The sequence below is a fragment of the Lissotriton helveticus genome, chromosome 10, assembly GCF_964261635.1.
Source record: "Lissotriton helveticus chromosome 10, aLisHel1.1, whole genome shotgun sequence".
Taxonomy (NCBI): Eukaryota; Metazoa; Chordata; class Amphibia; order Caudata; family Salamandridae; genus Lissotriton; species Lissotriton helveticus.
The window spans coordinates 1,178,755,858-1,178,782,481 of NC_136071.1; the positions used below are offsets into that span (position 1 = coordinate 1,178,755,858).

A 26,624-nucleotide genomic window follows, 5' to 3' on the forward strand; every position below is an offset into this window, starting at 1 on the left:
GCAGGGTCCCACTGGGCATGGACACCCCCCCCTGTCCTCCGGTACCAGCACATATGTGAAGGTTGGGCCAGCAATGAGGCACATCGGCGCAGGCAGGGTCCCACTGGGCATAGGCACCCTCCTGTCCTCTGGTACCATCACACATGTGAAGGTTGGGCCAGCAATGAGGTACACCGGCGCAGGCAAGGTCCCACTGGACATAGGCACCCTCCTGTCCGCCGGTACCAGCACATATGTGAAGGTTGGGCCCGCAATGAGGTAGACCGGCGCTGGCAGGTCACCACTGGGCATAGGCACCCCCCTGTCCTCCGGTACCAGCACACATGTGAAGGTTGGGCCAGCAATGAGGTACACCGGCGCAGGCAGGGTCCTACTGGGCATGGGCACCCCACTGTCCTCCGGTACCAGCACACATGTGAAGGTTGGGCCTGCAATGAGGTACACCGGTGCAGGCAGGGTCCTACTGGGCATGGGCACCCTCCTGTCCTCCGGTACCAGCACACATGTGAAGGTTGGGCCTGCAATGAGGTACACCGGTGCAGGCAGGGTCCTACTGGGCATGGGCACCCTCCTGTCCTCTGGTACCAGCACACATGTGAAGGTAGGGCCTGCAATGAGGTAGACCGGCGCTGGCAGAGTCCCACTGGGCATGGGTACCCTCCTGTCCGCCGGTACCAGCACATATGTGAAGGTTGGGCCTGCAATGAGGCACACCGGCGCAGGCAGGTCACCACTGGGCATGGGCACCCTCCTGTCCTCTGGTACCAGCACACATGTGAAGGTTGGGCCTGCAATGAGGTACACCGGCACAGGCAGCGTCCCTGCTGTCCAGGTATTATAGGTGCTTGAGGGTCCTGATTGGTGGAGCGGTACTGATGAAAGAGCAATGACTCATGGTATGTGTAGTTGGCTGCTGTGTTTTCATTAGTAAAGAAAGAGAAGCATAATCCGAAGCCTGTGCTCCTGACATAGAATATGTTTCTTTACTTGCCCTTGCAGTGGATTGGCTGAAGTCAGTGCTGTGCTCATTGATCCTTTGCTATCATTTCCTTAGTTTGTCTCATCGCCGATTGGTGGAAGTGCTGTGTGCTCCTTCTCCTTCTTTTATTGTGAGCCTCACATGTTCATTTTATGTATGGGTTCATAATTGCTGTTTATTGAAAGGAAGTTTTGTGGTGCGGGTTCCTGCACTAGGTATTTCTGACTTCTCCATGTTTTCTCCCCAGGATAATGAAAAGAGGACCCCATTACATGCTGCTGCCCACCTGGGGGACGCCGAAATTATTGAACTCCTCATTTTGTCTGGTAGGTTTTACCTTTATTTGTTAAAACATAGTGTGCTGCCTTACATGTCTCCGAAATGATTCTCTATATTGTGATGCCTAAAAATGTTCCAACGAAAGGTCAAGGATCAATCAGGTGTTTGTTAAGCGCGACTACTTACCCGTAAGGGTCTCAAGGCGCTGGGGTGGGGGTGGGGGGAGAGAGAGGGGTCGCAGGTTCCAGTCCATCAAGGAGGGGGTCTGTCGAAGAGCCAGGTTTTGATGTTTCTTGAGAAGATGGGGAGTGATGTATGTCTGAGGTGGAGCGGAAGGTTTTTCCAGGCTCTGGCTGCGCAGAAGGAGAAGGAGCGGCCTCCCGATCTGGTCTTTCTGGTGTGGGGGACCACGGCATAGGAGAGCTGGGCTGATCATAGGGTCCTTTGGGGTGTGTGGAATTTGAGTCGGCTGTTCAGGTATGCTGGTCCAGATGGTGCTAGCAATGCTTCCTAGGTGTTCGGGAGGCAGTGAGCAGGACTTTTTCATGATCACGTCTGTGCCATATTATTTGGCCATCGCTAACTATCACAAAGTACAGCATTCAGAGGGACTCAGCAGAATGGATTACAAGCAGTCTTGGGTGTCTACGCAGCTCACAAACCAGCACTTGTAAGGAACTTCTGTTTCAATGTCTAGAGATGTGCATCATCGGATAACTCTAAATTTACAATTTAAAGAGGCAAAAACGACTAATCATACGTTTGTTGCAGGCCTAGTTTGAGAACTGGCCAGAGGATGAAAGCACAGGGGAATAAGAGTGTGGTTGTCCTGTTGGTTTGAGCACAGAGCGGTGTCCGTCCAGTGCTCGTAAAGGGATCTGCAGTTCACTTGAATGGGGCCTTTGGTAAATGCCTGTGAGGGTTCGAGAGCGCTTCCATGCTGGGGATTCTATTCTTCGCACTAGTCAGGCAGCACGTTTTAGTAGAACTTGACATTGACATCCATTTGGCAAAGCTTCATCTGCTTTTCATTGTGGCAGGCAAATGTGTGCGAGGGCTCGTAGGAAGACTGATCGAAATCTGCAGCAGTTCAAGAGTGCGCGGAGCCTAGGACGAGCAGCTACTTGCTGTGCTGAGATGGAAGGCATCTTTGCAATTCCTGATTCTTTTTGGGGTTTTATTCCCTCTGCAGCCTCCACCCTCCCAACAGTGGTGCAATGTATCCCTAAGGAATGGAAGCCCCTCTGTCTCCCCTCAATGGCATGCTGTATCACTAATGGATGGTAGCCGCACTTCAGACCCTCCGCAGTGGTACTATGCATCACTAATGGATGTGGTAGCCCCACGTCAGACCCTCCAGAGTGGTACTGTGCAACACTAATGGACGGTAGTCTCACTCCAGACCCTCCACAGTCCTACTCGATATCACTAATGGATGGTAGCCCCACGTCAGTTCCTCCAGAGTGGTACTATGCATCACTAATGGATGGTAGCCCCACGTCAGATCCTCCAGAGTGGTACTATGCATCACTAATGGATGATAGCCCCATTCAGTCCCTCCACAGTGGTACTATGCATCACTAATGGATGGTAGCCCCATTCAGTCCCTCCACAGTGGTACTATGCATCACTAATGGATGGTAGCCCCATTCAGACCCTCCACAGTGGTACTATGCATCACTAATGGATGGTAGCCCCATTCAGTCCCTCCACAGTGGTACTATGCATCACTATTGAATGGGAGCCCCACGTCAGATCCTCCAGAGTGGTACTATGCATCACTAATGGATGGTAGCCCCATTCAGTCCCTCCACAGTGGTACTATGCATCACTAATGGATGATAGCCCCACGTCAGACCCTCCGCAGTGGTACTGTGCATCACCAATGGATGGTAGCCCCACTCAGACCCTTCACAGTGGTACCATGCATCACTAATGGATGGTAGCCCCACTCAGACCATCCAGAGTGGTACTATGCATCACTAATGGATGGTAGCCCCACGTCAGATCCCCCAGAGTGGTACTATGCATCACTAATGGATGGTAGCCCCACTCTGACCCTCCAGAGTGGTACTGTGCAACACTAATGGACGGTAGTCTCACTCCAGACCCTCCACAGTCCTACTCGATATCACTAATGGATGGTAGCCCCACGTCAGTTCCTCCAGAGTGGTACTATGCATCACTAATGGATGGTAGCCCCACGTCAGATCCTCCAGAGTGGTACTATGCATCACTAATGGATGATAGCCCCATTCAGTCCCTCCACAGTGGTACTATGCATCACTAATGGATGGTAGCCCCATTCAGTCCCTCCGCAGTGGTACTATGCATCACTAATGGATGGTAGCCCCATTCAGACCCTCCACAGTGGTACTATGCATCACTAATGGATGGTAGCCCCACGTCAGACCCTCCGCAGTGGTACTATGCATCACTAATTGATGGTAGCCCCACGTCCGATCCTCCAGAGTGATACTATGCATCACTAATGGATGGTAGTCCCATGTCAGACCCTCCACAGTGGTACTATGCATCACTATTGAATGGGAGCCCCACGTCAGATCCTTCAGAGTGGTACTATGCATCACTAATGGATGGTAGCCCCATTCAGTCCCTCCACAGTGGTACTATGCATCACTAATGGATGATAGCCCCACGTCAGACCCTCCGCAGTGGTACTGTGCATCACCAATGGATGGTAGCCCCACTCAGACCCTTCACAGTGGTACCATGCATCACTAATGGATGGTAGCCCCACTCAGACCATCCAGAGTGGTACTATGCATCACTAATGGATGGTAGCCCCACGTCAGATCCCCCAGAGTGGTACTATGCATCACTAATGGACGGTAGCCCCACTCAGACCCTCCACAGTGGTACTATGCATCACTAATGGATGGTAGCCCCACGTCAGATCCCCCAGAGTGGTACTATGCATCACTAATGGATGGTAGCCCCACTCAGACCCTCCACAGTGGTACTATGCATCACTAATGGACGGTAGCCCCACTCAGATCCTCCAGAGTGGTACTATGCATCACTAATGGATGGTAGCCCCACGTCAGACCCTCCACAGTGGTACTATGCATCACTAATGGACGGTAGCCCCACTCAGATCCTCCAGAGTGGTACTATGCATCACTAATGGATGGTAGCCCCACTCAGACCCTCCACAGTGGTACTATGCATCACTAATGGATGGTAGCCCCACGTGAGATCCTCCCCAGTGGTACTGTGCATCACTAATGGATGGTAGCCCCACGTGAGATCCTCCCCAGTGGTACTGTGCATCACTAATGGATGGTAGCCCCACGTGAGATCCTCCCCAGTGGTACTATGCATCACTAATGGATGGTAGCCCCACTCAGACCCTCCACAGTGGTACTGTGCATCACTAATGGATGGTAAGCCCAGGTCAGATCCTCCCCAGTGGTACTATGCATCACTAAAGGATGGTATCTGCACGTCAGACCCTCCACAGTGGTACTACGCATCACTAATGGATGCTAGCCGCACTTCAGATCCTCCACAGTGGTACTACGCATCACTAATGGATGGTAGCCTCACGTCGGACACTCCCCAGTGGTACTATGCATCACTAATGGATAGTAGCCCCACGTCAGATCCTCTACAGTGGTACAATGCATCACTAATGGATGGTAGCCCCACGTCAGACCCTTTGCTAATGCATTGTAGCCCTGGGGCAGACCCCCCACAGTGGTACTCTGTACCTCTAATGGATGGCCTTCAGCGCCTCAGTGGTATTCTAGGTCCATCTCAAGGGACCTACGCAAGTTCCCATGTTTATGGATCTTGTGATGGTCCAGTGGCATTCTGATTCCATGAGGTTAGCCTGTCAGAACCCTGCCCATGATTAATTGAAGCCACATGGCTTAGAAAGTGTCAGTTTGTGTTTAGTATACAAGACAGTGATGGGTGAAATGCTTGAATTATTCTCAGCCACTGGTAATTACTTGGGCCGCATCCGAGTCCATTGTTTTTCACCCACCATGCCGCATCAATGTGGACCCAGCCTTATGGAAATCAGTCTTGATCCAGCAAATAATGAGCAAGAATGCTTTCCCGAGCAATTTCCAGTGGCTAGACTTATTGCAAGCTTTCCTCCCATCGCCTTTTGTGTGTTTGATGTTTCATGCTTAGGCCATACGTGTTTGCTTGTGACTCAGGAGGTTCCCTCCTGCGCCCAGGTTTTGTAAAATAAGCCTACTCCTGGCCCTAGAATAAACACACGATGCACTGCCCCGTTTGCGTCACTGCACACCTTTCAGAGGGGTGTAGTTAGGGCAGACTGATTGTGAATCCCAATATGAGTGTGATGCCTTCAGGGCAGCTGCAAACTCACGCTGCCCCCATGGTAGTGCGTTCAGTGATAGATTGAATGGCTTCTTACAAGCTGCTCCACTTCACAGGACAGGCAGCAACCACATGCACTTTGAGGTGGGGACAGAAATCCCCCTGCCGGTGGGTGCAGTGACTGACTGCACCCACCTATATGGGGATCTCTGGGGTCTCTATGGGTCCCCTCCTCTTGCTCATTCCAGAGGCTGATCTCAGGAGGCACTCTGACACTGTACCTCTTTTTTTTTTTGTGGCATACTGTCAGTTCACCCACTAAGGACCTGTTTGCCTCTGCACCCGCTTCTGTAATATGTCTCAAATGTGAGGGCTAAGTTATGTTAATGGAACTTTTTGAGTGCACTAATACCCGGAGGTGTCTTGGCGCAAGCTCAGCAAAAGTAGACTAGGATTCAGCAACTCATTTAAACAAAAAGCCATGTTTTTAGTGCCTTACTGAAAGCTAATAAGGTAGGCTCTGATATTGGTGGGGGAGGGGTGGGAGGGGGGGCATTCCACAGTCTGACAGGGAAAAGTGCTAAGCTGCTGCCTCCCCAGTTGGTCCTTTTGATCCTGAGAATAGTAAGATTGTTTGCTCTGGAGGAGCGCAGACTTCTGGATGGCTCATATTTTTTTAAACTATACTTAAAGTAGTCTGACCCACCTCCCTGCAGTGAATTGTAAGCAATGCAGAGAGCATTGAACTTGGTGCATTAACTGGTATGGAGCCAGTGTAGATTACGGATAGCTTGTGAGGCTTTGCAATTTATTCAGGTGTTGGTTCTGCTCATTAAGGTACAACCCATTTCAGTAGTCCATTTTTTATAAAATTGTAGCTCTCACCACTGTGCTGGCACTACATCTGTGCCAGCGGTATCAGTATTATTGAAGGGGCCGCACCAGCCTCTGCCCACGCTTCTGTACACCCATGCCTGTTGCTCCCCTGGAACACTTTGTGAAATACGTGCACTGATCAACTTGCCAAGAGAAGCACGATTTGGTTCAGGTGACAATCATTATAATTTGGTTAGTCGCTTCTTCCCCATGCCATATTTAACCAATTTTATTTGAATGGCAGTCGATAAACTGCCCTGAGTGAGACATCTTCTTGACCCTGAGGTGAAGTTTAGGCATTTGTGTGAGCCCTGTCTCATGTAAACACAGGATCTGGTTAGAAAACCTCTGAACCGGATCCGACTTAATTTGTCCTTAGATGGGCACAGGCAGGCAGCCAATCCTTGGGCCCAGAGTGTCTGTCTGAAAAGCTCTTTGCCATCTTGCATCATTTCCTGGCTCTGGGGAGTGAACAGTAGTTACAAAACAGATCTGCGATACTTTGAGGGCACTGTTGTGGCTATTTGGAAATCCTAAAAGCCCTATCAGGTAGTGTCTGTTATACCCTGCAGTTAATCCATACCCTTTGAAATCTAGCTGCACATACTCCTGGTACATCGAAAGCATCAACACTTGAAAACCTTCTGATGTGGGACCTCTGGTAACAGGAAGGTGCTTACTCCTCACGTCTGCTAGCATTCGCAAAGTGAAGCGACAAATTATTGAAAAGTAGGTGGGTGGAACCAAGTGAGCATTTGACAAGGTGAACTAGGGAACTATCTATTTTCACCATTCCAGATGCTACTGCTGCAAGATAAACATTAAACGTGGGTTTTCTTCACATTTTTGAAAAAGCATTCGCTATTCTAGTAGGTTTGTCTTATAACTGACTGTGCCTTGTCACCACTAAGAGTTCAGATACTCGAGTCGTATATGCCGTCTGTCACTCATCTTTGCACTTGCGCATCCATTCATCCTCCCACTGTCAGATTCTTGCATTCACTCGCTTATGTGTCCAGAGTAAACCCGTACCCAAATTCAGCATGGGTGTGCAAGATAAATTACAAGAATAAAAGTAAAAAACCGAAATCATGGCAACGCCCCAACATTTTGGGTACATCATTGCAATTAAAAAATTTAAACACAAGAAGATGATGGACAGAACGCTGAAACTTTTCAGACACTCAACCCCAGTCAGCGATCTGGGTTGAATTCTACTGTATATAGACCAATAGAGAGAGTGAGGGATTTACACTAGCTATGTGTGGAGGGAACTCCTGGTCCCCGGGGTTAGTAATAAGCAACAATGGAGGAGTACCCCCTGGGAGAAAAACAGAAAAAAATTATTTTCTGTGTCTAGAGCGTAAAGCTCAGGTTAGCACAGTCTGCCCCAACCCGTTCAAGGACAAAGCCTGTCCTTGAAGAAGACCCCTCACTCACCAACCTAGTTGGTGACATGCTTCATCATCGGGGTCCCACCCCATAGGCCGAATGCCCATAGGGTGTGCTGCGGCACCTGATTACAGTGGAGCAGGTTTTTTTTATATTTATATGTGCAGAAAGTTACAGTGAAACGTGTGTTAAAAAAGGGGCCAATCTACTCACAACAAGATTTTATTCTTGAGTGTTTGGACCCTTATAAAACAGTGTGGCACCTGTGCCTAACTAGGAAGGCTTTGGTGTCTCAAGAAGTGTGTTAATTAAGAATAGCGAGGTGTGCTATGTGATTTATACAAGTTAGGTCTACATGTTTCAACCATTCAAAATTATTGGTTTTCGTCAGGACCGTGGTGGTTAAACGGGGTGGTCCGCACAAGCTAAGGTGCGTCCAGCCCACGCTTAACTAAAGACCAAAAATGATGGTCTAGTGTAAAAAAGTGTCTTTATCCTGGGTCAGGAAAAAAACCTGCAAGAAAGAAATTGTTGTATAGGGTTGGGATTACATACTGGGGATGACAAAAGACAAGGGTACACATTTAACAATTAAGGTGTTAAGTGAAATCGCCCAAGTAAGGTGACACAGGCACACCTTATTGATCAGCACGTACCCGTGGTCTATCAGCAATGATAGACTAATGTGCTTCCAACGGTAAATTACCGGAGCGTAGAACCGCTCGACATTTTGTGGATATAGTGGACTAATGGTATGGCAAAGGTGGTGGGAGGGAAAGTGAGGGAGAGTGATCGGCAATCATAATGCGGCGTTTGGCAAGTTCAAGCATTGCAACTGGTGTGCGACGGCTAAGTGATCGTGCCGCTTTTAAGCGGGAGGTGCAATTGACCTATGTACAAAACTTGTGTATTGTTCGATTCAGCTTACACTTGAAGCGGTAATTGTCGCTTCATGGGCATCGGAGTATCCAAGACGGCAAGTTTCCGTCACCTGGAAAGTTTTGGAAACAAGGACAGGGCTACAATTAGTAAACCGTCCTAGCTTGGTGCCTCGAGATCGGTATGAAAACGGTGTGTGGCGGGAATCGCCATACACATCCTTCGAGGACAGCACTTACTTGCGGCTTCTGCTCGTCTGGAGTTTTAAACCTACTTGGCCATTTACTCAGGATGCCCCGTGGAGTGATCAGTTCCCTCTGCGGTGCTCGGGAAGTAAGCTTCACGCTACTTCCTGGGTGGGCGGGGCGCCAGGTCAGGGCCCTCCGGTGGGCCAATCAGAGCTGGTCTCAGGGGCGGTGTCGGCTACAGAGCCGGTGACGTAGCCGCTGACGTGTCTTGTTGTGAAACCAAGGCAACCGCGCTAGTTAGGACGGTGCCGTTTATGCAGAAATTGAGATCAAGAGTGGAAATTATTAACAGAACAAAGGTGGAATTCAGAGGAAAGAATGCAGTGGCCGTCTTTCTGGGTATGAATATAGACAGACTCGTTATTGTACAGACTACACGTCATGACAATCTTCATAGGGATTCCATTTGTACACGAGTAGGCCCAAGATCTAACTCAGAAACTAAAGACCCGGGGATACCCTAACAAGATTCTACAGAAAAGCCAGAAACGCGCTCGTAACCAACCGAGAGCTGTTCTTTTGGATTGCCAGCCAAAACCAGTGGAGAATATCCCCCTAACCTGTGTTACCACGTATAACACCATCTCTAACGAAGTAACTAAAATTATAGGGAAACACGGGAGTATACTCAATACTGGCAACCTGAGATGGGAAAAACCTCTTTCTCATATAAAAGGGCACGCAGCCTAAAAGATGCGGTAGTGAATACCAGACCAAAGAAAAATGCAGTACAAAATGACACGGTCCTCAATGCCTGGGGGCTACCCAACGTGACTGGCCACTACAAATGTGGGAGTTGCAGTGTTTGCCCGTTCACTTCCAATACTAAGACCCTACAGCTGGAAGGTACAAAAACCTGGACGATAAGAGGACATACAAACTGTAATAGCGAGAATGTTGTGTACAGATTGACATGTCCCTGCAACCTACATTACATAGGTATGACCAGTAGGAAGATAAAAATACGTATTGGTGAACATAGAAGCACTATCAGGTGCAAAAAAACCAACACCAAGCTAACGGAACATTACCTGCTGGCTGGCCACAACTCAGATCAAATACAATGGACCATCATTGAACAAGTCCAACCAGGAGCCAATTTGAATCAACGCCTCTATGAAAAGGAACAGAGGTGGGTCTATAGACTTTCTACACACAAAATCGGCCTAAATGATAATATCCCCTGGAATACAGCTTTGGGCTAAAACCTCCTTGACTACGAACACTTTAAACCTACTGAATTACTCGTGTACAAATGGAATCCCTATGAAGATTGTCATGACGTGTAGTCTGTACAATTAAGAGTCTGTCTATATTCATACCCAGAAAGACGGCCACTGCATTCTTTCCTCTGAATTCCACCTTTGTTCTGTTAATAATTTCCACTCTTGATCTCAATTTCTGCATAAACGGCACCGTCCTAACTAGCGCGGTTGCCTTGGTTTCACAACAAGACACGTCAGCGGCTACGTCACCGGCTCTGTAGCCGACACCGCCCCTGAGACCAGCTCTGATTGGCCCACCGGAGGGCCCTGACCTGGCGCCCCGCCCACCCAGGAAGTAGCGTGAAGCTTACTTCCCGAGCACCGCAGAGCGAACTGATCACTCCACGGGGCATCCTTAGTAAATGGCAAAGTAGGTTTAAAACTCCAGACGAGCAGAAGCCGCAAGTAAGTGCTGTCCTCGAAGGATGTGTATGGCGATCACCGCCACACACCGTTTTCATACCGATCTCGAGGCACCAAGCTAGGACGGTTTACTAATTGTAGCCCTGTCCTTGTTTCCAAAACTTTCCAGGTGACGGAAACTTGCCGTCTTGGATACTCCGATGCCCATGAAGCGACAATTACCGCTTCAAGTGTAAGCTGAATCGAACAATACACAAGTTTTGTACATAGGTCAATTACACCTCCCGCTTAAAAGCGGCACGATCACTTAGCCGTCGCACACCAGTTGCAATGCTTGAACTTGCCAAACGCCGCATTATGATTGCCGATCACTCTCCCTCACTTTCCCTCCCACCACCTTTGCCATACCATTAGTCCACTATATCCACAAAATGTCGAGTGGTTCTACGCTCCGGTAATTTACCGTTGGAAGCACATTAGTCTATCATTGCTGATAGACCACGGGTACGTGCTGATCAATAAGGTGTGCCTGTGTCACCTTACTTGGGCGATTTCACTTAACACCTTAATTGTTAAATGTGTACCCTTGTCTTTTGTCATCCCCAGTATGTAATCCCAACCCTATACAACAATTTCTTTCTTGCAGGTTTTTTTCCTGACCCAGGATAAAGACACTTTTTTACACTAGACCATCATTTTTGGTCTTTAGTTAAGCGTGGGCTGGACGCACCTTAGCGTGTGCGGATCACCCCGTTTAACCACCACGGTCCTGACGAAAACCAATAATTTTGAATGGTTGAAACATGTAGACCTAACTTGTATAAATCACATAGCACACCTCGCTATTCTTAATTAACACACTTCTTGAGACACCAAAGCCTTCCTAGTTAGGCACAGGTGCCACACTGTTTTATAAGGGTCCAAACACTCAAGAATAAAATCTTGTGAGTAGATTGGCCCCTTTTTTAACACACGTTTCACTGTAACTTTCTGCACATATAAATATAAAAAAAACCTGCTCCACTGTAATCAGGTGTCGCAGCACACCCTATGGGCATTCGGCCTATGGGGTGGGACCCCGATGATGAAGCATGTCACCAACTAGGTTGGTGAGTGAGGGGTCTTCTTCAAGGACAGGCTTTGTCCTTGAACGGGTTGGGGCAGACTGTGCTAACCTGAGCTTTACGCTCTAGACACAGAAAATATTTTTTTTCTGTTTTTCTCCCAGGGGGTGGTACTCCATTGTTGCTTATTGAATTCTACTGTACCTAGTTTTCCAACATGGCTGACACATTTATAAGCAACATTTGGGCATCTTTGATCAGTGGAACTGTTGTATACTATTCATAAAACCATGCCTTCAGTAAACATTGTACTGGGTGGCCATCTTGGAATGGTATTGTTCATAGTGTTACCTTTCCTATTTCAGATGGCTGACATAATATTTCTACATGTGGTGGCCACCTTTGAATGGTAAAAGAGTTATAAGCTAAGGGAAAATCTTATTACAGGCTGGCAGCCCAGTTTAGAAGCAGTTGCCTCTGGAAATGCAGTAGATTTCTGGAGATGTGAGCAGCTAACAGCCTGCCTGGTAGCATTGTTTAACAAGCATTTGCAATGCAATAGGTCTCGCAGCATTAAAGTTTGAGTTATTGGCATTGTATATGACAATGGGTTGCATACAATTTTTAGCTAAGTCTGTATTGGTGTTACTAAAGGTTCAAGTCCACAAGGCTTAGTACCTCTCATCGACAAGCAGCATCTTTACCTCCCGCTGAGCATATTCTACAGAACTCTTTAGTGTCCCAGATCCAGTCCAGGTTTTTGGTTGCTTGCTGAGATTTATAACATTGTTTAACTTGCTGTAATATCAGGACTACAAATCCCAGAATGCAAGATTATCGATTGGCTGAGTAACTAAAGCACCGAGCTGTACGTAAAAAAAGAACACCATTGTACGCTGAGAACGATTTATTCAGAACCGTTTGTTGGCGTTAATTATGACGTGAGTGCCATAAATTGGTACCAAAGTCAAGAGGTGCTTGCGGAAGTGTCAAAGTGAAAAAACTTGACCTCGAGAAGAAGTTGCAACGTTCCCATATACTTCGCAAAGTTTGGTAAAAACTTGGCACCGCCGTGAAAATGTGCACGAATTAAGATGGAAGGCTGCCAGCTGCTTCCGGGATGTGGTTGGGCTGGTCACGTGTTCACTTTAACCAGACCATTGATTCCGCATTCCTGTGCACCTGGTGGGTGACGCGGTGTCAGGGCGGGGGCTAGCCCACCTTAGCACTCCTTTGCCTGAAGGTAGGGCCACAGGGAACAGTCAAAGAGGAATGCATGCGTTCACCATACGTCCTGTCAGCTTCCATGCCCAGCAGGCAGTGCCAGCCTTTGGGATGGGTGAACCAGCACACAGCCAAGGTGCCAAGCTTTGGATGGGCACACTGCGGTGTATGCATGAGGCCAAATAGGAATGCATGCGTTCACCATACGTCCTGTCAGCTGCCATGCCCAGCAGGCAGTGCCAGCCTGTGGGATGGGTGAACCAGCTCACAGCCAAGGTGCCAAGCTTCGGATGGGCATACTGCGGTGTACGCATGAGGCCAAATAGGAATGCATGCGTTCACCATACGTCCTGTCAGCTTCCATGCCCAGCAGGCAGTGCCAGCCTTTGGGATGGGTGAACCAGCACACAGCCAAGGTGCCAAGCTTTGGATGGGCACACTGCGGTGTACGCATGAGGCCAAATAGGAATGCATGCGTTCACCATACGTCCTGTCAGCTGCCATGCCCAGCAGGCAGTGCCAGCCTGTGGGATGGGTGAACCAGCTCACAGCCAAGGTGCCAAGCTTCGGATGGGCATACTGCGGTGTACGCATGAGGCCAAATAGGAATGCATGCGTTCACCATACGTCCTGTCAGCTTCCATGCCCAGCAGGCAGTGCCAGCCTGTGGGATGGGTGAACCAGCTCACAGCCAAGGTGCCAAGCTTCGGATGGGCATACTGCGGTGTCGCATGAGGTCCTGCAGCCACCAGGGGGCGCAAGCCTGCATGGATTCTTTTGATCACGCTCCCCGCCCCGTGATGAGGGGGCGCCGGTGCCCATTATTCCGCCGCCCTGGCCGGGTGGCCGCAGGGCAGGGCCGCACCGCACCGCTGGGAAACCACACCGGAAGTCTCGCCCAGACGTGGAGGAAATGACAGGCCTGCGCCACGGGCCAGACCTCACCTTGGCAGACGATGAAAGATGGCGCTGCCGCGGGAGCGCCCAAAAGAAGGGCTCATTTCAGGTCCTGGTCACCCGGCGCCACCCAGAGGAGCTGCCGGCCTGGCACAGGGACTTCACCTTAAAAGAAAAAGTTTCAGAATAAAAAAATAAAAAACAAACTTCTGGTTCTGTTAAAATACAGATCTTTGATCCGCAGAGTACGCATTTTCACAGCACGCACATTAACCCTAGACTGTGCTACATTATGGCAGGTCAAAACTGACACTAGACAAAACTTCAATCTCTTTCTCTCTAGCAGGAACGTTAACCACAACAGTTCTCGAAGTGTTGAGCTCCGTGTGTGCCCTGCAAGGGGTTAACAGTCAGCAAACAGATCTCATGAGGGGCGGACCTTCGAGTCCGTGACGGCGCCCTCGAGCACACACTAAACAGTACCTGGGTCCGGGATGCCGCGGACAATGCGGGGAACAGCTGTGGACCGGCAGGGCTCAGCAGAGGCCCGGAGGTAGGTCCGGCTCGTGGCAGCGTTGAAGAGATGCGGCGCTGGAGCGGGGCCTCCGAGGGGCTCTGCGGGCCGTCGGGGGTGCTGTCTGTTGTCCGGGCGTAGGCGGGGCTCCTGGGGCAATCTAGCGGCTCTCCTCCCGGTGGGGCTCTGTCCGGCCCGTGAAGGCGTCTCTAGCTGAGGCGTTACGGGCGGGGCACCCATGTGTGTGTCTGTGTGCGAGGGGGGGGTGGGGGGGCAGCACTCGTGTGTCTGTGTGCGTGCGCGTGTGTATGTGTGTGGGGGAGGCTGTATGAAAGTTGCAACATGGGCATCGAGGGTAAGCGGCCAGATATGTAGGCGGGAGTGCACAGTTCAAAGGGTGATAAAAACGGAAGGAGAAGGAGTTAGCGAGTGACATGGAGGGAATGCAGCTTGTATGCGCGTGTGTGTATGTGTGTGGGGGGGGAATCTCTCTGTATGTATGTGGCCACTTGTGTGTGTATGCGCATGCGTGTGTGCTTCCCAGGAGACAGCGCCTGGCCGCAGCGCTCGTGCGCGTGTCACTTTCAAATCGCCTCCAAGGCGATGCGCGCGGCCAGGACTGTCTCCTGGGAAGCACACATGCCGACAAAAGGGGCTCGGCGGAGACGCGCTTCGCGCGGCTAGCCGAGACCTAAAAAGCTGCAAGAGACTCCAGAAATGAAAGGGGTCCTGTATAATGCGAAAATGGAAAACTAAAGTGTGGAAAAGTAAATTTTGTCATGTTCTGTGTCCCTACGTGTCATCCATCATATGTTATGTGTGCATGATTAAATATGCATATGTATTCCCCATGTCCGATTCAAGACGCAATTATAGTTGTGTCCACCTCTGGTATGCCATTTTCCAGTCCCCGTGAATACTACGAATATCAGGCTTATGTAAAGTAATGTTGCCACGCTTCTCAGTGTGCACGTTATTTCATTATAAAGTCCCCGTTTCCAGGCCTCAACAGGGCCCGGACATCAGATTCAGCTCCTGTCTCCTGAAGCCTCGCTGAGGAGCGATCCAGCCCCCACCTGTATCCTCGACCTTTCACTTACTTCCTGCCTCGCAGTGCCCGGTGCAGCTTGGCTCTGCCTCTGAGTCTGCCAAGAGTATGTTATGATTCCAGTTATCAGTTCAGTCCTCCTTCTCTGCATTCCTAAGCTACTGAATCGCATCAATAGTTTCCGTCATTGTCTAGCCTATGCGGCTCCGTGTTAAGAGAAATACTGTATTTAATGGTCATTTAATATTCTTCATCACGCACTATATGAAGAATAAATGCATGCTCTAGTCTTAGAGTCAGTTAGCTTTTCCCCTCATGACTTCTAGTTTATATCAACATGTTCCCTAAACATCAGATACTAGATAGGGTTTAGGTACATGTCGCTCCGACCCTCCAGACTTTAGTCTCTGCTCCTAGCACAGAGTTCATAGCCCCCAGCTTCTCCTAGTAATACGTCATTGCCAGTTTGCGCGCACCACCAGGTTAGAGGTCCCGGCTCCTTAGGTAGCCCCCTCCTATGTTTCCGCCCATTTCATGACATATTCTGTTACGTCTGGATCACATGTCTATGTATACGCCCTGTTACACCTCCTTTGTACCCTTATCTTTCGCGACTGCTACGCGTCACGCCTTCTGTTCCACCCACTGCTACGCCTACTGCAATGTAATGCTATGTGTTTGCGTTATGTATATATGCTCATGTATTGTTATTAAGAGCCAGCGCGCTCATCCCAGCCCCAGCAGCTGCTGGGCCCTGTCATCCTATTCCTATGCAGGTTGTCTTGTTCCTGTCCTTATGCTGTATTAAACCTGCAAAACTCCTACTACCTCGAATCTTGACTCTTATTTATTGAGCTATCTGTTATGATATATGTCTAGTCAAAAATAGGGTATTATTTATTTATTTACCACATAATGGCGCCCGAATAGGGACTTGCCCTTTCCCCACGCGTCGGTGAAGCCACGCCGACCCCCTGACCCTCTGCAGTCGTGACGGAACTCTTCTGCGCAGTGGCAGATATTTCTGCTCAAGTATCCCTCAGGCCCACGGAGGAGACGGAGGAGGCGGTCCAGCATCCAGACGAGACGGTGGAGGAACGCGGCGAGTCCCGACCAGAGCCCAAGCCAAGAGTCCAAGGTCCGAGGTATCCGGAGGTCCACCCGTAACTGAAGTCCGAAGTTCGTCGTCGTAGCAGTCCAGTCCAGTCCGAGGCCTTCCGTTCTTGCTGCCCGGTGAGTACCGTTACTGGGGTGGTATCTAGACAGGGTCAATTTAATTGACTCTGGTCTGTGGGTTGGTGGTACACAGTCCCACAAACGAAGTGTCCACTTCGGTGGATGCGGGTCCTGACGTGTCTCTTTAAGAGACCGGTAAGTTTCGTACTGTTTCAGCAGTGCATCTAGTTTCTGTTCTAGTCAGTTTCTGTTCTCGAGAAAATTCATGTGTTCTGTTCTCAGTATTTCCAGGTAGTATTCTGTCCGAACTGTTATTTTAAATGTTTTTCATGTATTCTAATGTCGTGGTATGAATGGGAAATAAGTATCGTGTTTATTGTGTATTGTATTGTGTCTAGATTACAGTTCAGTCATGCCCATATTTTCCAAGTTACGTCAGTTAAAGACTAGAAAGGGTCTGCTGGAAGCAGCAGTTCCCGTCCCGCCTAGGGACAGTCCAGGTCACTTTATGTATCAGAAACATGGCATAAGTGCCATATTGTATCTAGATTTATGGGTAGAGTATACCAAACAGTTAGAAGAAAAGTATAGATGGCCCGTATCGGGTACATGGGATGCCGAATGCATCATGCGAGTAGAAGAAGCATTATGGAAAAAGAAAGCCAGACAGTCACAGAAAGATGCCATCGAGCTATGGCGCAAAGAAGCTCATAAGAGAACCGAAAAAGAAATCAGAAAGTCAGAACTAAGTAGAGAATCCCAAGAACGAGCCCAAGAAAGAGAATTAATCGAGATAGGTGAACGAGTTAGAACTGAGCAATTAGACAGACAGAGGAATGCCCTCATCAAGGGTATGTATCCTCTTCTTGCTGAGGGCTTGCCAAAAGCGACCCCAGAGGCATCCAGTAATTTCCCGCCACCGTTAGTTCCGACCAAGCTACGTCACAAACCGACCGCAGCTGATATTTTTTATTTCGTCCTATCTGGACGACACAGTCCCCGAATATGCAAATCCTGTTCGCGCTCCGCCAGTCCCTGTAAATCAGGTAATTCCTGCTCCTCCAGACACCGGGGTGCCCTTAACAGCCCCCCCGGGTCAGCCCGCCATACAAGTCCAGCCCACGTTACAATTACCGACCCTGCCAGGACGAAAAGCATCAGTTGATGATTCTAGTTTAGGGGCCGCAGGAGGAGGTCTTCCTCAAACTCCGCCGCCATACAAGCGTTTATCAGCACTCGAATTACATGCTCAAGCATCACAGCGTACTCCCAAGAGTAATAAGTCTGTTGCAGAAATCAGGCAAACCCTTGGCGAATGTGTCTATGACCCAGTTCCAGGCGAGTTTAATATGGTTTTATATTCCGTACGCGTAAGGAGAGTGACCGAGTATCTAGTCACCCTGCCGAATATGAAAGAAGATCTAGACAGGATATATCGTTTCATCCGTACAGGGGATGACCCACAAAGTATTAGTGATGCCATGTCTCAAAGGAAAGCCGAGATTCAGCGCATGATATTAAAGTTCTTAATTAACTGTCTAATAAGAGAACAAGATTACCCGTCTAAAGACCCGGAAGAAATGAAAACTCTAACAAAGTGGAGTGATAATATAGCCGAAGGAAAGCACAATACCATTGGTGCCATGGAAAGTATGTACAAGAAAATCCGTAGAGAAATAATAAAGATACACGAACAGCGTAAAGCCGCACAAGTAAGCGAGAAAGAAAGTACCTCTGATCCTGAAGAGGAAGACGACGAGAATACTGCCAGAATAGCGTATGTAGGAAAACCTAGATTTCCAGATCGCCATTTACGTCTAGAACACAAGTCTATTTTCCATCATCCAGCACCAGAACAAGGTTCCCTAGAACAAGTATTTCAAGCTACCGATCACATTCTGAAATCACGAATCGGTTATAGTGAGTTAAGTACCATGCATGAACAGGAAATAGTTCGGTCAGCAGTCCGATGGATTACTGATTCTACCACTTTTCCAGACGAAATAGTGGCACAAATGTTCCTGAAAATGCCCCCAGCCGAGCAGCGACTGGTGGGTATGTATATGATTCAGCACCTCATTACTCTGTATGAGGGTCAACATTCTGATCCAGGCCCGTTACATGATATCCTGAACGAGTTACTCCAGTATAGATGGAGAGGTCTAGGTACCGATTTAATTAGTGTCATTCTAGAACAACGTCATAAATATAGAACATTCTTGAACCCGCATTTTGTCCATGTTTCACCCCCAGAAAGTAAATCATTCTACATAGACAGACAGAATCCGTTACGAGAAGTCCACCCAGTCAGAGGAACGGGTGGCGAAATGCAGCGAGTGTTTGTATACACTCCGATCACAAAGATGGAACTCCTCGAAATGAAGAAATTAATTCCCTGTCATGACAAAGATCCAGCAGGGTTCCATAGAGAATTAAAAGACATGCTCCGTATGGGAGAATACACTTACCCAGATATCATTAAAATGTTAAAGGTTCTGTTGCCCGCAGGGGTGTATGAAAAGCTAAAGGAAAAAGAATGGGAGGTGGGAGAGAAAAAGATAGATTGGGCAGTCCTAGAAGCAGAAGATAAGATACGTGTACCAGGTACTGGTCTAGGAGAGAAATGTAAAGAATTACCAGAATTATTAATTCAAGTTTTACCCAGATTATTAACAACGAGAAAAGAAGACTGGGATGCAATCTCAGCCTGTAAACAGAAACAAGATGAAGATATTAGTGATTTTTATTCTAGGTTTGAAAAGTGCTTTAGTATCAACAGTGGCCTCAAGACAAGTAGTGAGTCATACCCTCACCTTTTCGTTACTAAATTAGTCGAGAATTCAAGCTCACAAGTTAAAAACCGAGTTCTGAAAGTCGAAAGCACCTGGCAAGCAAATACTCCGTCCCAGATGCTCCAGATGCTTCAGTACCACCAGAATAGAATCAGGGAAGAGCAAGAACATGAGAGAAAACGTGTGAAAGACACGAAAATGAAAGTACTAGTTGCACAATCTGTTCCTCAAGACAGTCAGAAGAGGGGTCCGAATCAAGCCAGTCATCCTGCAGCTCCCGTTAAAGGGAACTGCAATTATTGTAAACAGCCAGGTCATTTTATAAATGAGTGTGCAGTTCTGAAACATAACATAGCTACTGGTAAGACTAAAGAAAGACCACGTCCGCCTAGACAAGAACAAGTTTCACAGACTCCTCAGTCACAGAATGCACCACAGACAGTTACAGCACCGCAGCCTATTGCTGCAACACAGCATGTTACACAGCAGATGTACCAGTATGCACAGTCTGAGTATCCAGAGTACCAGCCATATTCATGAAACAGCCTAGAGAGGGAGGTAGGCTTGCCTCTCATCGAGATACCTGTAGATCAAGAGGGTCCCTATGTTCACAGTCAAGTATTAGGGAAAGACAGAAAGTTTTTGATTGATACAGGGGCAAGTAGGACCACCATCAGTCACGCCGAAGTTCCAGGGGCTCCGCTCTCAGGCTCAAGAAATGTTTCCCTTGGATTTTCAGGAAAGCCTATCGTTAATGAGATTTCAAAGCCAGTCACTCTAGAAGTAGGTCCATTGTCCCGCACTACTGATCTGTTACTTACTAAGTCATGTCCAGAAAATCTATTAGGCATTAAAACACTGAAAGAGTTAGGTGCCGTTATATGTTGTTCCCCGGAGGGAATACGTCTGTTCCTACGTGACTTTAAGGGTCACTATGTATTACGAGATTTTGATTCCAGACTGTCTAATGTCCCGCAGCATTTATGGGCGCAAGGTCCAACTGATGTAGGTTACATGCAAATCACACCCCATCGTGTGACTCTCAAACCAGGTGTAGTGTTACCACGAATCAGGCAGTATAGATTGCCACCTGAGGCTGTAGCAGCCTTATCCAAAATTATTGACGAGCTCATGGCTCAAGGAGTAGTTGTAGAAACTGACTCCAATGTATGCAACTCTCCGATCATTCCAGTCATGAAACGTACTGATCCAAATGCACCCCCAGTATATCGATTAGTGATTGATTTACGAGAACTTAATAAATGTATTATTCCTCAGTACCCAGTTGTCCCAGATATCTCTTCCCTATTGACAGCCATTGATTCCGAAGCCACGTTCTTCACAGTAATAGACCTCAAGAACGCATTTTTTAGTGTTCCTATTCATCCAGACAGCCAGTTTCTTTTCGGATTTTGTTTAAATGGAAGGAGCTATATGTTTACACGCGCTCCTCAAGGTTTCACAGAAAGCCCTAGTATTTACAGTCAAGCACTCAAGAGACAACTAGACAATGTTCACATGCCAACTGACACTGCCCTGCTCCAGTATGTCGATGATCTACTGATCACAGCTCGTTCTGAACGTGACTGCGAGCGAGCGTCACTGACGGTTCTGTATTTCCTAGCCGAGATGGGGCACAAGGTGTCCCCTTCGAAGCTTCAATTCTGTGTCCAGCAAGTGGTCTACTTAGGACACTTACTGTCCAAGAGGGGTAGGCAGTTGACACCAGACCGTATCCAGTTAATAGCGAGTCTTCCCCAGCCCAGAACCCAGAAGGAGGTACGTGCTTTTATTGGCCTTACTTCTTATTGCAGACAATGGATTCCTCAGTATGCATTTCTAGCCAAGCCACTGATACAGTTAACGACACAGGAGGCAGCCGTATCGACTGTCCTCCCTTGGACATCTGAACATACACTTAGTTTTGACGAGTTAAAGAAAGCTTTATGCCAAGCTCCAGTTCTAGCCACACCGAACTACAGTAAGCCTTTTACACTTTTCGTCACAGAACGTGAAGGTACAGCATTATCTGTTCTTACACAAGATCAAGCAGGACAATACAAGCCCTGTGCTTATTTTTCTAGCACACTAGATCCAGTCGCCCAGGCGTTGCCTGCGTGCCTCAAGTCAGTTGCAGCCACAGCCCTAGCTATCAGACAAAGTGATTCCATACTTTTAGGACATTCCTTGACAGTACAAGTCCCACACTCCGTGGAAGTTCTTTTAAATCGAACACAAACACAGCACTTGACAATTGCACGTTTAACAGGTTATGAATTGACACTGTTTCAGCCACACATAGAAATTAGACGCTGCAACATCCTGAATCCTGCTACACTATTACCATCAGTTAATTCAAATTCAGCCAAACATGATTGCGTGGAAGTAGTTAACATTACGACGAAGCCAAGACAAGATCTGACAGATATTCCGTTACCAGACCCTGACCTGACACTTTATGTGGATGGTTCATGTATGAGAACTAGTACAGGAGAACTAGTCGCCGCGTATGCAGTGACTACTGACACTGAAGTTATTGAAACACACCGTATTGATACCCTGTCCGCTCAAGCAGCAGAGCTAGTTGCTCTGACACAAGCCTGCATACACGCCAAGAACCTGAAAGTTAATGTTTACACAGATTCACGTTACGCATTTGGAGTTGTACACGACTTTGGAGTGCTCTGGCAGGAGAGAGGTTTCATGACTTCTCATGGAACCAAGATTCAGCATGGTCTCCTTATTCAAGCTCTGTTAGATGCCATACATTTACCGACATCCATTGCTATCATGAAATGCAAAGCACATACGAAAGTTACTGACATTATTTCCCAAGGTAATGATCTAGCAGATCGCACAGCCAAGCTTACAGCACAGACTCCAGACATTCCAGTTAACATGACACACACTCCAGATCTGACTACATGTATGACAGTTAAGGACCCTACACAAGATGTCATAGATATCCAGTTACATGCTACTCCCGATGAAATCAAGAAATGGTCCGAACAAGGAGGGGTCCAGACAGATCAAGGATGGTTAACGAAGGGTAGAGCCACATGGTTTCTCCCCGACTCTATGGTTCAAGTCATTATTAATACCGCACATAGTCCAGCACATTTAGGGGAAAAAGCAATGTTAGACAGTATCCAGAACATTTGGTTCAACAAGCATTTACGAGCTGCAGCTAAGCAGAAAGTCCGTACCTGTATGATATGTTGTCAGTTTAATCCAGGTAAAAGTGTCCCGGTGGAACAAGGGGGATTCCAGCCTCCTGACCACCCTTTTGAAGTCCTCCAGATGGATTATATTCAGATGGAGCGATGTCGAGGTTTCAAGTATGTCCTTGTAGTTGTATGCGCTTTGTCCAGATGGACAGAAGCATATCCAGTCCCAGATTACACAGCCGCGACCACTGCCAAACAGTTGGTTCGTGAATTCTTCCCTCGATATGGACTCCCTAGAGTCGTATATTCTGATAACGGTCAGCCATTCTCATCTGAACTGATGAAGCACGTTTCCCTGTTGTTAGGGTACCAGTGGAAGTTTCATTGTGTACGCCATCCTGAAGCAGCCGGTCTAGTAGAGAGACATAATCAAACTCTGAAAATTCGAATTGCCAAAATATGTAAAGATAAGGGTGTGGACTGGCTAGTAGCTCTGCCAGTCGCTTTGTTTTATATGCGCATGGTCGCACATTCCAGATCAGGTCTGTCCCCGTATGAGGTCATTTTCGGCCGCCCCCCTAACATGTGGGGTACTCCTAGACCCCGAAGTATTACTGATGTTTCATGTAATATGCTGACAGATTACCTAGCTTCCTTGATGTCTGCCCTCAACTCATGTCGTTCACAGGTTGCTGCCGCATTTCCAGACAATACCGAGGTGGCACCGCATGAAATCGTTCCAGGTTCGATGGTGCTCGTCCGGAACTTTGACAGATCAAGTCCGCTGGAGCCTCGTTGGAAAGAGCCCCGACAGGTCCTCCTCACCACCCGTACAGCCGTGAAGTTGGAAGGACGCCGCGGCTGGGTGCACCTTTCTCATGTTAAACTTTTTAAAGGACTGAAACCGGTCTCCAAGAACATTTCCCAGGATATCAAGACTTGTCAAAACATTGTTCCTAAGGACTGTCCCGCAAATGACATTGATACAACCCCTCCCTTGGTAGAGAAAACTCCGCAGCAGGAGTATAAGCAAAAGCTAAGGTCTAGTAAAATAAGTCAGTCAGTTTGATTGTCTAAGTCCTCCCCTAGGTGAAACGGTTAGACTGTTTCTGACATGTATAAAATAGACCCCCATAGTGAGAGAGTTAGTCAAAACTCAAACCGATGTATCGTTTTTCTAAGTTTCATATTATTCATCAGCATAATGATTTCCTGCACTAGTTACGCATTTTTCCTGTGTTTTCCAGTTTCACATGTAAATAAGCCTTCTAATGTTACAGTAGAGCACACGTTTAGTGATCTGCCTCCTCACGAATATTCATACCGCCTCGCTATGCGTAACAATACATTTATCCGCATGTTACATTATTCACACCAGACCAGCAATGCCACTAATTGTTGGGTGTGTGGTCGACTCCCCCCTTTCCAGACGTCGAAGGGAGTTCTGCCACTGTTTTCTTATCCTTTTTCACATAATGGTTCGTGTGGAGCATGGTCCACGTTAACGTTATCCTCAACAGATATGTCTTTTCTTAACAGTACATGTTTCCCAGACAAGCAAGGTTTCCCCCACAGAACAGGTTTAGATCCAGAAAATGAAGTGTATAATTTAGGTAACTATTCTTCGAATTTTATGGTCCTGAATGTTCAGTCTGATACTACTCCAGACTCACCTGCTATTTCAGTATTACCAGTCAAAGGCGAATTATGTGTCCGTAATTATGGTTCTGTACACGTAGGATATAGTGATTGTACTACTATTATCAAGTATAGTGACAGTGAGAAATCTATTTTTAAAGCTTCACGTCATTCTTATTTTGTTTGTGGTCAAACTGCATATGTTCGTCTGCCCCTCGATTGGGAGGGAACCTGTTACATTGCCTTCCTACTGCCACCTGTTTTTCTAGCCCCACCTGACTACCATAGGAATTCCTACCTAGTACATACCAGACACAAGAGAAACCTCCCGATTGTCGATTATACTGAAACTGCTGCAGAGCAATTCATTGATATTGATAAAGGTGTGTTCCCTTATTTAGGTACAGTTGTAAATAGTAAGCTAATTCGTAGGTTAACAAGAACCCTTGAAGCAGTAGTAGATGAGACTGCCTCCGCTCTAGGTAACTTAACCGAAGAGCAATCCTTTATGAGAATTGTTGTGCTCCAGAATCGTCTCGTCCTTGACGTCATACTGGCCGATAGGGGGCGGGGCCTGTAGACTTATCGGATCTAGTTGCTGCATTTTCATTCCAAATAACGCGCCGTCTGTTTATTCAGCTATAACCAGACTTCATAAAATTGCCCATCTATTACACCAAGATCCAGGCACCTGGACATGGTCCGGTTGGTTCTGGAATATAATTTCCGCCTGGGGATGGAAAGTCCTGTCCCTTCTAGGTATAGCAGTAGCGATCATATTCAGCTGCTGCCTCTGTATACAATGTGGCCCTGCGATTTGCGGCATGTGTGCTACCTCTTGTATTCCTAGTCCCAAGCCCCGTTCTAAATCTCGTTCCAAGACAATTCGAGATGAACAAATGGTACTGTATGAAATGATAGATGGTATCATGAATATTGATGTTTCCTGATGGAAACGTAGTGACAAGGAGGGAATGTGGAAAAGTAAATTTTGTCATGTTCTGTGTCCCTACGTGTCATCCATCATATGTTATGTGTGCATGATTAAATATGCATATGTATTCCCCATGTCCGATTCAAGACGCAATTATAGTTGTGTCCACCTCTGGTATGCCATTTTCCAGTCCCCGTGAATACTACGAATATCAGGCTTATGTAAAGTAATGTTGCCACGCTTCTCAGTGTGCACGTTATTTCATTATAAAGTCCCCGTTTCCAGGCCTCAACAGGGCCCGGACATCAGATTCAGCTCCTGTCTCCTGAAGCCTCGCTGAGGAGCGATCCAGCCCCCACCTGTATCCTCGACCTTTCACTTACTTCCTGCCTCGCAGTGCCCGGTGCAGCTTGGCTCTGCCTCTGAGTCTGCCAAGAGTATGTTATGATTCCAGTTATCAGTTCAGTCCTCCTTCTCTGCATTCCTAAGCTACTGAATCGCATCAATAGTTTCCGTCATTGTCTAGCCTATGCGGCTCCGTGTTAAGAGAAATACTGTATTTAATGGTCATTTAATATTCTTCATCACGCACTATATGAAGAATAAATGCATGCTCTAGTCTTAGAGTCAGTTAGCTTTTCCCCTCATGACTTCTAGTTTATATCAACATGTTCCCTAAACATCAGATACTAGATAGGGTTTAGGTACATGTCGCTCCGACCCTCCAGACTTTAGTCTCTGCTCCTAGCACAGAGTTCATAGCCCCCAGCTTCTCCTAGTAATACGTCATTGCCAGTTTGCGCGCACCACCAGGTTAGAGGTCCCGGCTCCTTAGGTAGCCCCCTCCTATGTTTCCGCCCATTTCATGACATATTCTGTTACGTCTGGATCACATGTCTATGTATACGCCCTGTTACACCTCCTTTGTACCCTTATCTTTCGCGACTGCTACGCGTCACGCCTTCTGTTCCACCCACTGCTACGCCTACTGCAATGTAATGCTATGTGTTTGCGTTATGTATATATGCTCATGTATTGTTATTAAGAGCCAGCGCGCTCATCCCAGCCCCAGCAGCTGCTGGGCCCTGTCATCCTATTCCTATGCAGGTTGTCTTGTTCCTGTCCTTATGCTGTATTAAACCTGCAAAACTCCTACTACCTCGAATCTTGACTCTTATTTATTGAGCTATCTGTTATGATATATGTCTAGTCAAAAATAGGGTATTATTTATTTATTTACCACAAAAGGACTGACTGGGCCCTGACACACACTCCATTTCAGGGGATGCACACATGATTAGGCAAAATGTCATCACTCACAGTACAGCCAGGACTGAAGTTGGCTGACCCGTTGCCCCACGCTGCATGCTTTCATGGGCAGACCCCTAATGAATGAACAGACCAATGGGAGAAGAGGGCTGACCCAGGGCCCTCTGTATGTATATGTTGTATTATGTGTTATGGTTATTTTCAGTACAAGACTGGCAGACCACTGTATCCGTCAGGCTTTTCTAAAAGCGTCTAGCAAGGATTATCGCAGCACAAATCTTCTGTCTCAAGGGTTTGTCAAAT

At 47.6% G+C, this 26,624-nt stretch overlaps 1 protein-coding gene across 2 annotated transcripts in view; it reads left to right on the forward strand.

Annotated features, from left to right (window-relative positions):
• Positions 1–26,624, forward strand: part of ANKRD28 (ankyrin repeat domain 28) — a 549,582-nt gene that overhangs the window by 220,893 nt on the left and 302,065 nt on the right. For both annotated transcript variants that reach the window (XM_078664027.1, XM_078664028.1), the window contains exon 3: positions 1,227–1,305. In XM_078664027.1, the coding sequence (XP_078520153.1) occupies positions 1,227–1,305 (79 nt within the window). The remainder of the gene's footprint in view (positions 1–1,226; positions 1,306–26,624) is intronic.